The sequence below is a fragment of the Lissotriton helveticus genome, chromosome 4_1 (genome assembly GCF_964261635.1).
Source record: "Lissotriton helveticus chromosome 4_1, aLisHel1.1, whole genome shotgun sequence".
NCBI classification, from domain to species: domain Eukaryota; kingdom Metazoa; phylum Chordata; class Amphibia; order Caudata; family Salamandridae; genus Lissotriton; species Lissotriton helveticus.
This window is the reverse complement of record NC_136063.1, coordinates 1,516,274,867-1,516,287,602: the sequence shown is the minus strand read 5'-3', so window position 1 is coordinate 1,516,287,602 and position 12,736 is coordinate 1,516,274,867. Positions and strand designations below refer to the sequence as shown.

Here is a 12,736-nt window from a genome sequence, read left to right as displayed (position 1 = left end):
TTTTAGGCGCACAAAAAGTATTGTAGATCAGACCTGTAAAAATTCGCATGCCAGTGGTGCAAGCAGTGGCAGCTGGTGATATTTGAAAGTGGTGCAGCTGGGGGGGTAAAAGTTCTGAGTGTCCTGTGGTTAGCAAGTGTAGCAAGGGAGGCCTGACTGTCATAACAGGGGGTCAGGTTCTCCCCCCAAGAAAATTCTGAAAAAAGATTGGGCAAATGGTGCATTTTCAAGCAAATTTAAGGAAGCAAGAAGGTTAATAAAGTATTTGTGAAAGTGTATTTATGACAACAATAAAGAGATTTCACATTATAATTATGTAGGTAGCTGCTTATTCAGTATAACCACATAACTTCCTACTAGTCTTTAAGATAGCAATGCTGAGTAACTTACAGATTTCTTTATTTATTGATATACCTTGAAGAGGGACATCACAGGATATCCTCTGTCCCGAAGAGGGAGGAGAGCCCCAGGGCTCTGGCTGAGAAGCGAGTGCTCATCATTGCACAGGCAACGGGGGTTATTACAGAGCAGGACATGCCAGGAGGGGGGCATAGAGCCTTCCAGTTCCCACCGAAAGGTCTATGTTTCATGGAAGCCAGTAGGGCTGAGGCTGGGTCTGTACTATACTTTAGGGGAATAGGATGGTTTCAGACAGTCTATGGCTGGTGGTGCTGGGGCCAGCGTCTGTACTAGACTTTAGGGGAAGGAGGGTGGTTCCCACCAGCCATGATGCTCTTAAGGCTGGTGGGGCTGGGACAGGTTCTGTACTAGACTCTATGGGGCAGGGTGATTTCCTAACAGTAAGGGTTCTGTCTAACTCTGGTGGGCCTGGGGCAGCCTCAGGGCTGACTTAAAAGATACAGGTGCATGTCTTAAGCCTCTCTAGCAGTGCCCGAGTTGAGACTGTCCATCACCACCCCCTTTTGTATCTCTTTATCGCCATAAGTTGGCAGGGTATGCTCAGACGTTGAGTCCCTTGCTCACTTTGCCACTGGATTCAAGCAAGCCTGGCTGAAGACGGCTGGAATGCCAGAAACCGGTCCTAGGAAGCTTGATTCCGGTCCAGGGAAGGCATGGCTTGGCAGTTCGGGCTGGACTGTTCCCATGAGGCACAGGGTCAGACTGATTTGCATATGGTCATGTCTGAACTGGGGTGGCAGAGTGGGCTAAAGAACGGTGAAGGATTCAACCCAGATCTGTTGACTGGGTGTGAGTGTTTGATTGGTTCAGATGCTAAGTCCATCACCACCCCCTTTTGTACCTCTTTGTCGCCATAAGTTGGCAGGGTATGCTCAGACGTTGAGTCCCTTGCTCACTTTGCCACTGGATTCAAGCAATCCTGGCTGAAGACAGCTGGAATGCCAGAAACCGGTCCTAGGAAGCTTGATTCCGGTCCAGGGAAGGCATGGCTTGGCAGTTCGGGCTGGACTGTTCCCATGAGGCACAGGGTCAGACTGATTTGCATATGGCCATGTCTGAACTGGGGTGGCAGAGTGGGCTAAAGAACGGTGATGGATTCAACCCAGATCTGTTGACTGGGTGTGAGTGTTTGATTGGTTCAGATGCTAAGTCCATCACCACCCCCTTTTGTACCGAGTTGAGACTGCAGCAGGGATTGGGATTGAACCCATGCCATGTTTTCTTGGGTTTAGATATAAAATAAACACTTTTTGGCCATTTGAAGCCAATCACCCACTCAAAATCCGACAAAAACATCTATCAAGATGCCAGGCTTGATATAACATCACATATGTATGAGATGGCTCAGGTATGAGGATATTTAACAACTGCTACGAAGAACATATCACTCAAACCCAAGAGACATCACAAACCAAACTAAGCAAGAACATACTGCACTGACCCTTCAAACTGCCAATAAAGCATCAGCGCCTTCATTGGACTTCTAGCCGCACTTTCGACCCAACAATAACACTACTTGTTGCAGTCACATTTACAAGTGGTCTTTCTCGAACAACACACATTTAAAAAAAAACATTGCACTCTTGTGCGCAACAGAGTTATATAGTTGGCAAAGTGCACCGCTGCCATCTCAACAGCACTGTCCGGCAACACAACCAGGTACATCATCCATCCACACAGATAAAGTTGCATGTTCACAGTACAGAAACACATCTACCAGCACATCCTCACAGCACTGTATCACAGCTGCCTGCACATCCTCACAGCTCTGCATCATAGCTACATGCCAAGCCTCACAGCAGTGCATCATAGCTGCCTGCACACCCTCACAACACAAACATAGCTACCTGCACACCCTGATGCACACTACATCGTAGCTAGCTACCTGCATAATGACACCTACTTAAAACCATAGCTACCTGCACAGCCTCACATGCACAGTACTGAATCTGCATAGCACCTACTTGCATAGTAACACCTACGTAAAAAAGGCTCTCCAATCTGCATTGGCCAAGCAACGGGTAGGCACCCAAAACCCCAAAAGGAAAATTATTAGTCACATCCCTTCAAACACAGAAGGCTCTACACAGATCTTTACCTGACTCAAGAGCTAACAAACAGCACTCAGTTGTATGATTGAGCGTCCAGCACTATTCGAAAGACTAACTAGATTTAGAAAGTGCTACGAGACATACTAATGGTGGAAGGCTCTACACAAATGCCGACAGCATTACACATGTTACTTGCAGCTAGAGTTATATTTTCTGTAACTGAGGAGTGTGTGCGCCTAATATCACCCTCCCCCTTTACAATGTTTGCATTTACATCCTACTGAAGTGGAGCTATGAAAGAGACACAAACGTGCCAGTGGGGATCAAGGAGACTGTGCCCACAATAAACAGGTTTGCATCCCCCCATAAAAGGGAGACTGCAGGCAGATGAGATATGATGCATCTGCTTCTTGGGTTTGATCACAGTCCCACAGTGTACAGTTGTTTAGAGTGCCGTCCTATGGGTGCTTAAAATGATATGCACGACACGATGACATGTAGGGAATACATGTATGATGATTGATGAACATAATGGCGTGCCCGTGAGTAATTATGGTTGGTGGTGAAACATGTCATGAGTGAAAGAGCTTCCTTCACACTTCAGAGCCGAGGAAGAACAAGCAGCTGACTGCAGCATTCGAACAATGGAGAACACCAAAAGCGGTGGCCACTGGCTGCCACCCGGGGAGGAAGGAAGGCAGAGACTGGCTGAGGAACACATTGTACCCTGTGAGCAAACAGACACATGGCCAGGACGGGTCACGTTAGGAGGAGAGGAAGACAGGCCTGCATTTCTAGCAGCTTTGAGTGGTGGTCACGACGTGTCCTTGCCCAAGAAATATTGCTGTCGGGACGACCTGTCACGAGAGGAAAGAACCAGGATATGTGCCTTGATTTACGAAAGGCAGAGAGGAGCCGATCAGGTGCACCTCACCCTGTGTCATCTGGATTTCTGTAATATGTACAGGGCTGGCTTTATCACTGGTGGCGCCCAGTGGAATAATGTTTTCTGGCGCCCCCAATGACCACCTCCGCCACAGATTCCACCATTTGACAGTGCCCCTCAATCCAGACGCTGCACCAGCTGTTACAACAGCACCTGGATTGGCTGGGGCAGGGAACCTCAATACTCATTACTGAGCCTGGGGGCTGCGGCTATGAGTCACCCGGTCTCCAGTATGAGCTGGTGGAGAGACTCTGAGTGGCCTTTAGTGCGCATGTGGGGCTGGGCGGAGGGTGGCGGCCGTCCACCCCAACATGCGCACTTGGACCCCAGGTGCTGGCTACTACTCCTATGTTATTTTTAAGTCCCATGCCCTCAGGCCCGCACTGGCTGCTTCGGGACCCGCCTCAGCCTCAGGCCTCTCTGTACTGAAACCAGTTCGGCCGTGGCAAAATGCAAGCAATGTTTTATTTTACTTACATTTAATTGGGGTTACGGGGCCAAAATCTGAGGGGGGCAATGCCTCAATGCCTAAGTGGAGGCACCGCCCCTGTGCACAAGGCAAAACAGCCTTAAACTGATGCTAGGAAGTGAATACTGTGCTGTGGCTTGTTAGGACTGAATACATTGTCTGATGTAAGTGGGTTCTGACTACTACAGCCTGATTATTACGTTCATAAGAGCAACAAAAGCATAAGTGAGATACATTCATTATTCAGAAATAGGGAGGCAGGTCAAGCATGAAAACCACTGTATAAAATTTCTATGCTGATTTTCTGCTCTCGTTCTCATATTTGCTATAACAGATTTTGTTAATTATTTATTTCAGGGAACCGCTAGTGAGGCCTGCCTAATGGTGATGCTTGCTGCCAGAACAAAAGTGTTACAACAACTACAAATTAAACACCCAGAGCTATCGAGAGGCGAAATCATGGACAAGCTTGTGGGATATTCTTCAGACCAGGTGAGTGAATATGTGACTGACAAGTAACTCTGTGCAAGAAGTCTTCGGCTACCTAAGATCACAGAAGCATAAATGCACATCAATATTTGGAAATCATTTTCTAAATAGAGAGAAAGATTGTGAACCTTTTTTCTATTTTTCTCTATTGTCTTTAAAGAGTAAAGCCCTTTTCCGTTAGCTGCTACGGTAAAAGCTGAGCATGCTGTCAATTAAGGCAGCTGTCAGTGTGTGTTATTTGTGAACAAAATGTTTATCTACAAGCTTGGGGCGCCCACAGAATGCACTACACATATGTATTTAGGCATGTATGAGTGTATAGCACAAACTGTGTTCTAAGCCAGGGTTCTCCAAGGTCGGTCCTGGAGGGCAGGATCCATGCCATGTGTATATGCTAAAATTCTGGCAGGGATCCGGCCCTCCAGGACCAACATTGGACAAATAATACATCTAAACTCTTAATGAAATAATTTCTCTTCATAGGGACGAGATACGTCTTTCTTTTAACTGAATTCGGGAGGGTGCATCTGAACCCCTTTCTTATTTATCTCCCCGAGTCCCCATGTGTATTTTTGACTTGTACAGTATATCATGAACAGTGACATTAATGCTTTACATTGAACGATTAAACAGTATCAACGAGCATGGTCTCATTTGATGAACATAAGGTAGATCAAGCATATTCTCTTTAGACTAAAATATTGGTAGATCAAGAAACTAATATGGTTTAGGGAAGACACAGTAGAGAGACTGTTAAGTTAACACTAGCTGACTGTATGTAAAGAATAACACTTAAGTAATAAGGTACTCTGGGGGGGACAGTGGGTACTAGAGAGTGACTAGTGAGATCAGGTCACTGTAGAAGGCAACAAGATGGAGTGAGAATGTGAAAGGACTAAGAGCTCAATCCACATGTGAGATTCACGGCAAAACAGGCGTCAAGAGGATACCAGGGTCTGAGAAAAAGGAAAAGTGGGAGGAAGCTTACAGGGAAAGTGAGATGGAACTTAGGGAAATTATCGGCCTATTTCACTGCTCCCATTTCCAATGAACATTTTTAGAACAATATGTAAATTCTATTTTAGTACGCCAACTCGAGAGTAATGAACTATGGGATCTGGCTCTGTCTAGCTTAAGCCCATTGAAGGGAACAGAGACCTGCTGGTATCTGTTCTGGATGATCTGAGCATCTGAGGATGGCAATTGACAAATATAACTTTGTTGGCCTGGCATTACAAGACTTGTCAGCTTCATTCGATACAGTCTCCCATGATTTACTGGTTGCGAGACTATCTGATATCTGTATAAAGGATCAAGCTTTCAAATGATGTGTGTCTTATTTGAAGGACAGGACTCAGGCGGTTTATCCCCTCAATACCAGTCGGAACTCAAAGCTATAGTACAGTGGGTGCCCCAGGGGTCAGCACTGAGCCACATCCTATTTAATGCCTTTCTGAAGCCGTTGGCTAAGTTGCTTCGCCATAGGTGGGGTAGTCATCACAAGTTATGCTGATGACACCCAGCTTATAATATTTTTGACCCAAAAATACCCACACCGTATGATAGTTTCCTTCAATGTATGCAGGAGGTTACTAGTTGGCTGACATGGAATTTTCAAATTTTCTCAAATTTAACAAAGATAAAATAGAGGTGCTGTGTTGTGTGCCAAATGAGATCTCATGACGACTAGCGGTGGATTTTTGGCCACCTCAGACTATTACTTCACAGGTGGCCTCTCTGGTGGTCAGAATCATTGGAGACTATTTTTTGACAGTGATATATTGGTGACCTCTCTTGTTAATCAGCAGAAGCTGGCTTTATGAAACAGAGTAAATACTGACTCTCTCGGGATTGAAGTCGAGCATTCCCTGTTCAAGCTGTCTACCTGTGAAACAGACTACCAATTTCTTTGTGAAAGTCGCCGAATCTTGACCAGTTTAGGAAATCTCTTAAAACATGGCTGCCTACAAGATAATGGCGGGTGATAATGTGATTGACCATAACAGTCTGTTTAGAGCCAGGATGCATTTTAGGTGATTGCGCGCTTTATGAATAAAACATTTAATAATAATAATAATTATAATAATAGAGACAGTAGCACAAAGTAGGAACGAAGAAGCAAAAGCAAGTAGCAATATGAGTAGGATTTATGGTGCAGCTGAAAGCCAACTTAAGTGGAGTAACACCGGGTCAATAGGAAGAAGGAGGAGAATAAAGTTGAAAGGAATCTGGGGCCTGGAGGGTTCCTGTGGATTATGAGCAGAGGATGTGTGGGAAACTAAGAGAGAGTAACAAGGAATAGATAAGGACAGAGGCAGAAGCGCACAGGCAGAGCAACACGGGTGAATATCTAGAGATGGCACTAAAAGGAGCAGGTGGTCATAGTCAGTCAAGACATGAGTTAAATACAGTCGGAAATGATGCATCTTTAGAGGTTGACAAGAAGATGCTTTTAGTTCCGAGATTGACAGGGAGATAATTCCATAGAGGAGAAGCTGCTCATGAAAGCAATAGGTGCTATGTGGGAAGTTTTAAATCTCTGGGTGAAAGGTTATTTTGCTTCCGAGAACTCCCACATCACCTGATAATTTGAGGAGGTTAAAACTGTAGGTTGGATAGTTGGAGTGGGCAGCTTTATAGGCTAGGTACAATTCTAAAAGTAATTCTAGGCTCAATCTAACACCATTTCAACTCAATAAGAACTAGAGTGATATGATCAAAATGTTTCGTGTGGTCATATTCGTTTGACGTTGCTTTAAGGGATTGGATGGGTTGAGCCCGATCACCCATATAGACGGTGTTCAATTTTGCCTTTTGTGGCCTTTGTTTGCATGGTTGCATGGTGGCTGTTTTCTGTGTTGCTACGTTTTCATATATATTTCTCCTATAAATGAGCAATAAATGGAGTTAAGAGCTCAGAACATTAAAATGCGTCTGATGGGAACCTTGCTGATGATGGCCTTGATGTAGGCTGGCTTTGGTACAGTGCTAACTGTCTGCACAAACTGCAGATTTTTTTTAGTATCGTCAGGTCTTCCTCTGCCGAATTGTGTTCAGCCATTCTTCTTGTCGTCTGATGCTCAATTTGGTGTCAACAACTCCCTTGTTTTAAAATGGGGCACACTGATTGGTGCATGGGCATTTGTGGGATGCAGTTGAAGCCCTGGGCAGGGCCTGTACTTCAGTTTTGTAGTATGATGTAGCTGCCAAAGATGTCAGGTTAATAGGGGTGATGTACCGAAAAACTAACTAACCTATGGAGCTATACTTACCAATAGCCCCCCAATACCAATTACCAATATTCAGTCAGTTGGCAGTGAAGAAATTTCAATCGTTTATTATACAAAGCACTTCGAAGTGGAGCCTCTCTAAACCTCACCCGTCGAGACTACTGGCACATAATCAGGAGACAACATATATACTGTTACAGTCTTAAACCATTACCCTAGAAAGGAAAAATACAAGTTGGTACAGGTGGTTCATAGGAAAGACCATATATGGCACACAAAGCAGATTCAGAATATCTCTGTTAATTATAGCAAGGTCAAAGGAGTTGACTCCCTTTTGCCTAACGCTCGGGAGGACTCGCATGGCACCTCCAGGAATGTGCTTATCAGGCTCGCACCCACTTGCAGCCTTGAAGGTTCTAACACAGAGAAGAAGCAACCCATCTTCAGCTGCCTTTCTATAACGCAAAGCCGGGGATTTTGCTTACTGGACAGAAAGTGACATTTTCCTGGCCTGAAGTCGAGCTAAGGCCACAAAATGGAGTTGGCTCTTCCTCTGACTTACTAACATGGAATACACGCGAATAATGTATATTTTCTCATACAAAGCTAACTAATCAATATACTCATCATACAAACAGGCTAACTATATAGATACCTCATGCTAACAAATACATATCTACGTACGGGCCTATAATGTGGGGGAAATTCGGACATTTATCCTTCAGGGAATTGTTTGTCAGCAAGTATTGGAGCCATTTGCTTTTGGTCTGTGCTGGCTTTGGATGCACTGGCCAGGTGGGAGCAATATGAAGCAGGTGAGCCAGTCAGCTCTTCGATGTGGGTGTCTGCTAGTGGTGGAAATTAGACCTAGTATGTGTCCCTTTATCTGGACGAACAGTTTAATGAGACATCACGTTTAAGACTTTGGGAACTATGTTCATGTAACCTATGTAGGGTACTAAAAAGGTGCTGAATGTTGAATAGTGTTAGAGTAGCTAGGTCAATAAGAGCAAATGGACTAAGAGACCACAGAAGGTGGGGCGGGACACAGGGGGTTGGAGAAAAGGCTGAATGGAGAGAAGGGTGGGTGGGTGGATGGAGAGAAGGATAGATCCAGGAAAAAGTAGTTGGAAAGAATGATGAGAGATATGTGGATTGATCGATGCAGGTATGAGTGGATGATTGAGAGAAAATGGATGGCTCAAGGTATGGATGAATGGGTGGATGGAGACACTAATGGATGAATGTAGAGAAACATGACTGGATGGATGAGAAGAAGGTTAAACAGTTGGACAAATTGAAAAAAGGAGAGAGAGAAGGATGGCAGAACGATGAAGAGGAGGATATGGAGAATGATGGGGAGAGACTGAATGGCTGAAGGGAAGGAGGAAAGGAACGAGAGATGGATAGATTAGAAAAGAAAGGCTGAATGGACGGAAGTAATGAAGATGTACAATGACAGGTAAAAAGATGGATTGAGATAAATATGGATGAATGGGTAAAACACTAAAAAGGATTGATGGATGGAACAAAGTTGGAAAAAAATTTCTTTCAATATATTTCTTTATTGATAATATGCAATAATCATGCAACAAGATTACAGAATGTAACTGTCTGAGAGAAAATTCAGACAGTTACATTCATTCAAATAAAACAGGTCACTTGTCATACATATATGCGTATTCAGTTCCTTCGCATCTCCTCTTCCCTACCACCAGCCATCACTAAGCACTACTCGGTATAGTGCCCTTGCATGTTCTTGGGCCTCTGTGTTCATAACGCCCCTAGAGTGACACCCCTCCCCCAGTGTTCCCTGCGGCGGGTCCCCATTCACCTCAATGCCTTCAATTGGGGCTAACGGTTCCTGCAACATCCCTGCCCATTCGAAGCAATCCTCTCCCATCTTGACATCCATCCAAACCTCCAGCATCCAGCTTTGCTATGCAAGTGACCATTCTCCCATATCCATCTACACTTTTCGTGATTAGGTCCTTGAGGTGACATTCCTCGAATGGCGATATGCCTGTCAGCTAATATTAGACCTAGCAATGCAAACCTGTAATACACCCTCCTTCTCTTCTAAGTCTCAACCAGGTGAAGAAAGCATTGTCTATATGTATGTGGGTCACTTTTCTGAGTCTCCGAACAACACCGTCCCAGTGCTCCTGGATCCCTGGGCATTGGGTACCCCCACACCACATGTATGACATCTGCCTCTGTCCCCGCTCACAGTGGACAATCTCCCGATCTGGTTCTATACATCCCGTGCAGTCTCATAGGTGAAAGGAATGCTTGGTGTAATAGGTAAAATTGTGTCATCTTGAGTCTCGCATTGCTAGAGATGCCCCCTACCAGGGCACATGCCCTCCTCTCACTGGCGTAACGAAAGTTGAGGGGGCCCCTTGCAAAGTACATGGAGGGGCCTTTCTCGGGATTTAATCCGGAGCTCTCAGACCTGAGTACTGTGCTGAGGGGGCCCCCTGCAGCTCAAGGGCTCCCCCTCTCTGCGGGGTTTGCGGGGGCCTGTGTTATGCCACTGCATCTTCCAGACACTATCCACAAGGGGTTCCCCCAAATCACCCACGTCTAGCCTCTAATCGGGCAACCGGTCAATCTTTCTTCAGTGTGCCGTACAATCTCATAATTAGCCCTCTGGTGGCCCCACCATCAATCAAAGTTGGAAGGAAAAATTAAGAGATGAAAGGGAGCATGAAAAGAAAGATGACAATCCACAGAAATAGTGGTGGGATGGTTTGCATCACTCGTTCACTCGGAATATGGTTAAAAATGGAGATCTTTTATTTTTCTGGCTAATCTCTTGATCGGACTCCTCATAAAAATTCCACCCCCTACAAACGTATTGTGTTGTTATAACCCACAGACATAAACCTCAGAGGTTTCTTCCTACATTCTTCACCTTAAGTAAAGGCACATGGGGGCATATTTAAAAGCCCCTATCACCACAGGAAGGTCACTCTTTACAATGTTCATGTGGCGATAGGGGCTTCGCCTTTTTTACAAGGTTGTGTTAAGCCACTTCGTGTGGCTTAACGCTGCCTTGTAAATAACGCACCCTTTCACGCTATACTTAGTGTGAAAGGGGTGGGCAATGGTTGTTGCGGTGGGAGTTCCATCTCAACACTCATTGATTTTGACTCTGCCCATATTTACAAGGGTGGCATAAATATGGGGGACCGACATAATTAAGACCAGGGAAAACCTGATCCTAAACAGGCACAACAAGCAGAAATGCTTTAATTCTCTGTGGTTTTCTGTTTCTGTGCATTGTGCAGCACACATAGAAACAGCAAAAGGCCATTGATTCTTAATGTGGAAGGTGTCCCTTCCTGCACATAAACAATCATTGTAAAAATTACGAGTTGCAACTTCTATGTGTGCTGCTCAATGCACTCCCAGTATCTGTAACTTGAGATTCTGGAATAACCATCTGAAATCCATGGCACTTATAATTAAGGCTCCCTGTTTTCCGTTTTTACTGATTTTTTCATATAAATACAGACTGAAAACATTCGATTTCTTGTCTGTATTTATTTTTAAATGTGGATTAAAACAGAAATTGGGTTGCTTTATGGGTAATTCTAACTACTATCTGCCATGATTGCCAGATAAAATGGTTAAAAAAAGGAATTTTAGTGAAGAAGTTTTAATAGCAGTAGATATGCCCAAGGTTGATACTGAAATTTGTATATTTTCGTATAAGTGCATTGATTTTTTCTTCTGCGGGTGTTCACAGCACTAAAACCTGGCAGACATTCAAGCATGAGCACATATTTATCGGTTAAATAAATGAGGAAGTATACTAATTTCAGCTTAATTTTTCACAAAACCCAAAATAAAGATGGGTAAATACCGATAAAATGATCAGAAAATAAATATGGATAAATGCAGACAGAAATAGCAAAAAAATAAAGACCATAAAACCGGGAGCCCTACTTACAATGGTCCCCTACTGTATGCTCAGTAGACATTGCAATTTCTTCAAAAACCCTTGTATGTCTTTCCGCATCAGTGTACAGGTGCAGAATGGGATCATAATATGGTCCTAAGCCTTTGCAGAATTTCCCTCACCAAGCATCCATTTCGCTACACCCCCACCATGTTAGGGGGGTTCTTTGCTCCCCTTCCAACAATGGGAAACCATTTACTCCAGGCCCTGTTATGAGCAAATCTCCGTCTGCTTACACTGCTACCATCTGAAGTATTTTGAGGCCATTCATATACTTTTGAGGCATAGCACACCCTGGACCACTCACTTCACTCTCTCTGCATAGGATTTACTCCTGTATAGTATTACGTTATTGTGAGGTAATATTATGAAAGTGCAAACAAGCAATGAGAGTTTCTAGATTTAAGACTGCTAGGTTGCCTTTTGTGAGCGCCTGCAAGTTGTGAAGTTTGTTCTCCTTCTGCTGCTTTGCAAGTGGACATGGCTTTGTGAATGAGGCCTTGTGTGACTTGCACCAGCTTGGGGTATGTAAAATATGTTTTACTACTGTGCACAAACTAAGCTCAACCCTTAGCAAATAAGCGTTATGCCACCATCACAGAAGACTCATCAAACAGGCAGGATTGTTGTTTGTTAATGGAAAGTGCATGTTTGTGCTTAACTGTCTGTACAAGCACACCTTGAACCTACACGCCTAAGATGAATTTAGGGCATGTTTTGCTAATCTGAATTTTATCCATCGCAAGTTACACTTCTGCAGACAGAAACGCTTTCAAAATCTGCCCAATTTTTAAAGTAGAGCCTAGGGTAGTGCACAGGGGCTGCTCGCTCTGCAAGACTGCTGTAGTAGAGTATGGGAGAAAAGCTGCACCCCCTCTCCTCCCATATTTTTCATTGGCTTGTGTCATCGTCTTTAGTAAATGCTGCCTTCGGGTTCATTAATAGGCTTGTTAGTCCCTCCTTAGTACAGCCTTGTCTTCATTTGTACCACCCCATGGTGACTGGCCCTTTTACTTCAGTTGTAACACTGGGCCTGTTATTTAGTTTGTAAGAACTACTTACTTTATAGAGTTTCTCTTACTGAAGGACGGTCATGAGCTGTTTTAGCTGAAACTGCTTGTGTCTGTTTTTTAAACATCACGGCCACCCCGTAACATGGGAACC

At 44.3% G+C, this 12,736-nt stretch overlaps 1 protein-coding gene across 2 annotated transcripts in view; it reads left to right on the top strand.

The window, feature by feature from the left end:
- LOC144829207 (aromatic-L-amino-acid decarboxylase-like) overlaps positions 1-12,736 on the top strand; it is a 626,175-nt gene that overhangs the window by 317,313 nt on the left and 296,126 nt on the right. For both annotated transcript variants that reach the window (XM_078688108.1, XM_078688110.1), the window contains exon 5: positions 4,244-4,378. In XM_078688108.1, coding sequence (XP_078544234.1) covers positions 4,244-4,378 — 135 coding nt within the window. The remainder of the gene's footprint in view (positions 1-4,243; positions 4,379-12,736) is intronic.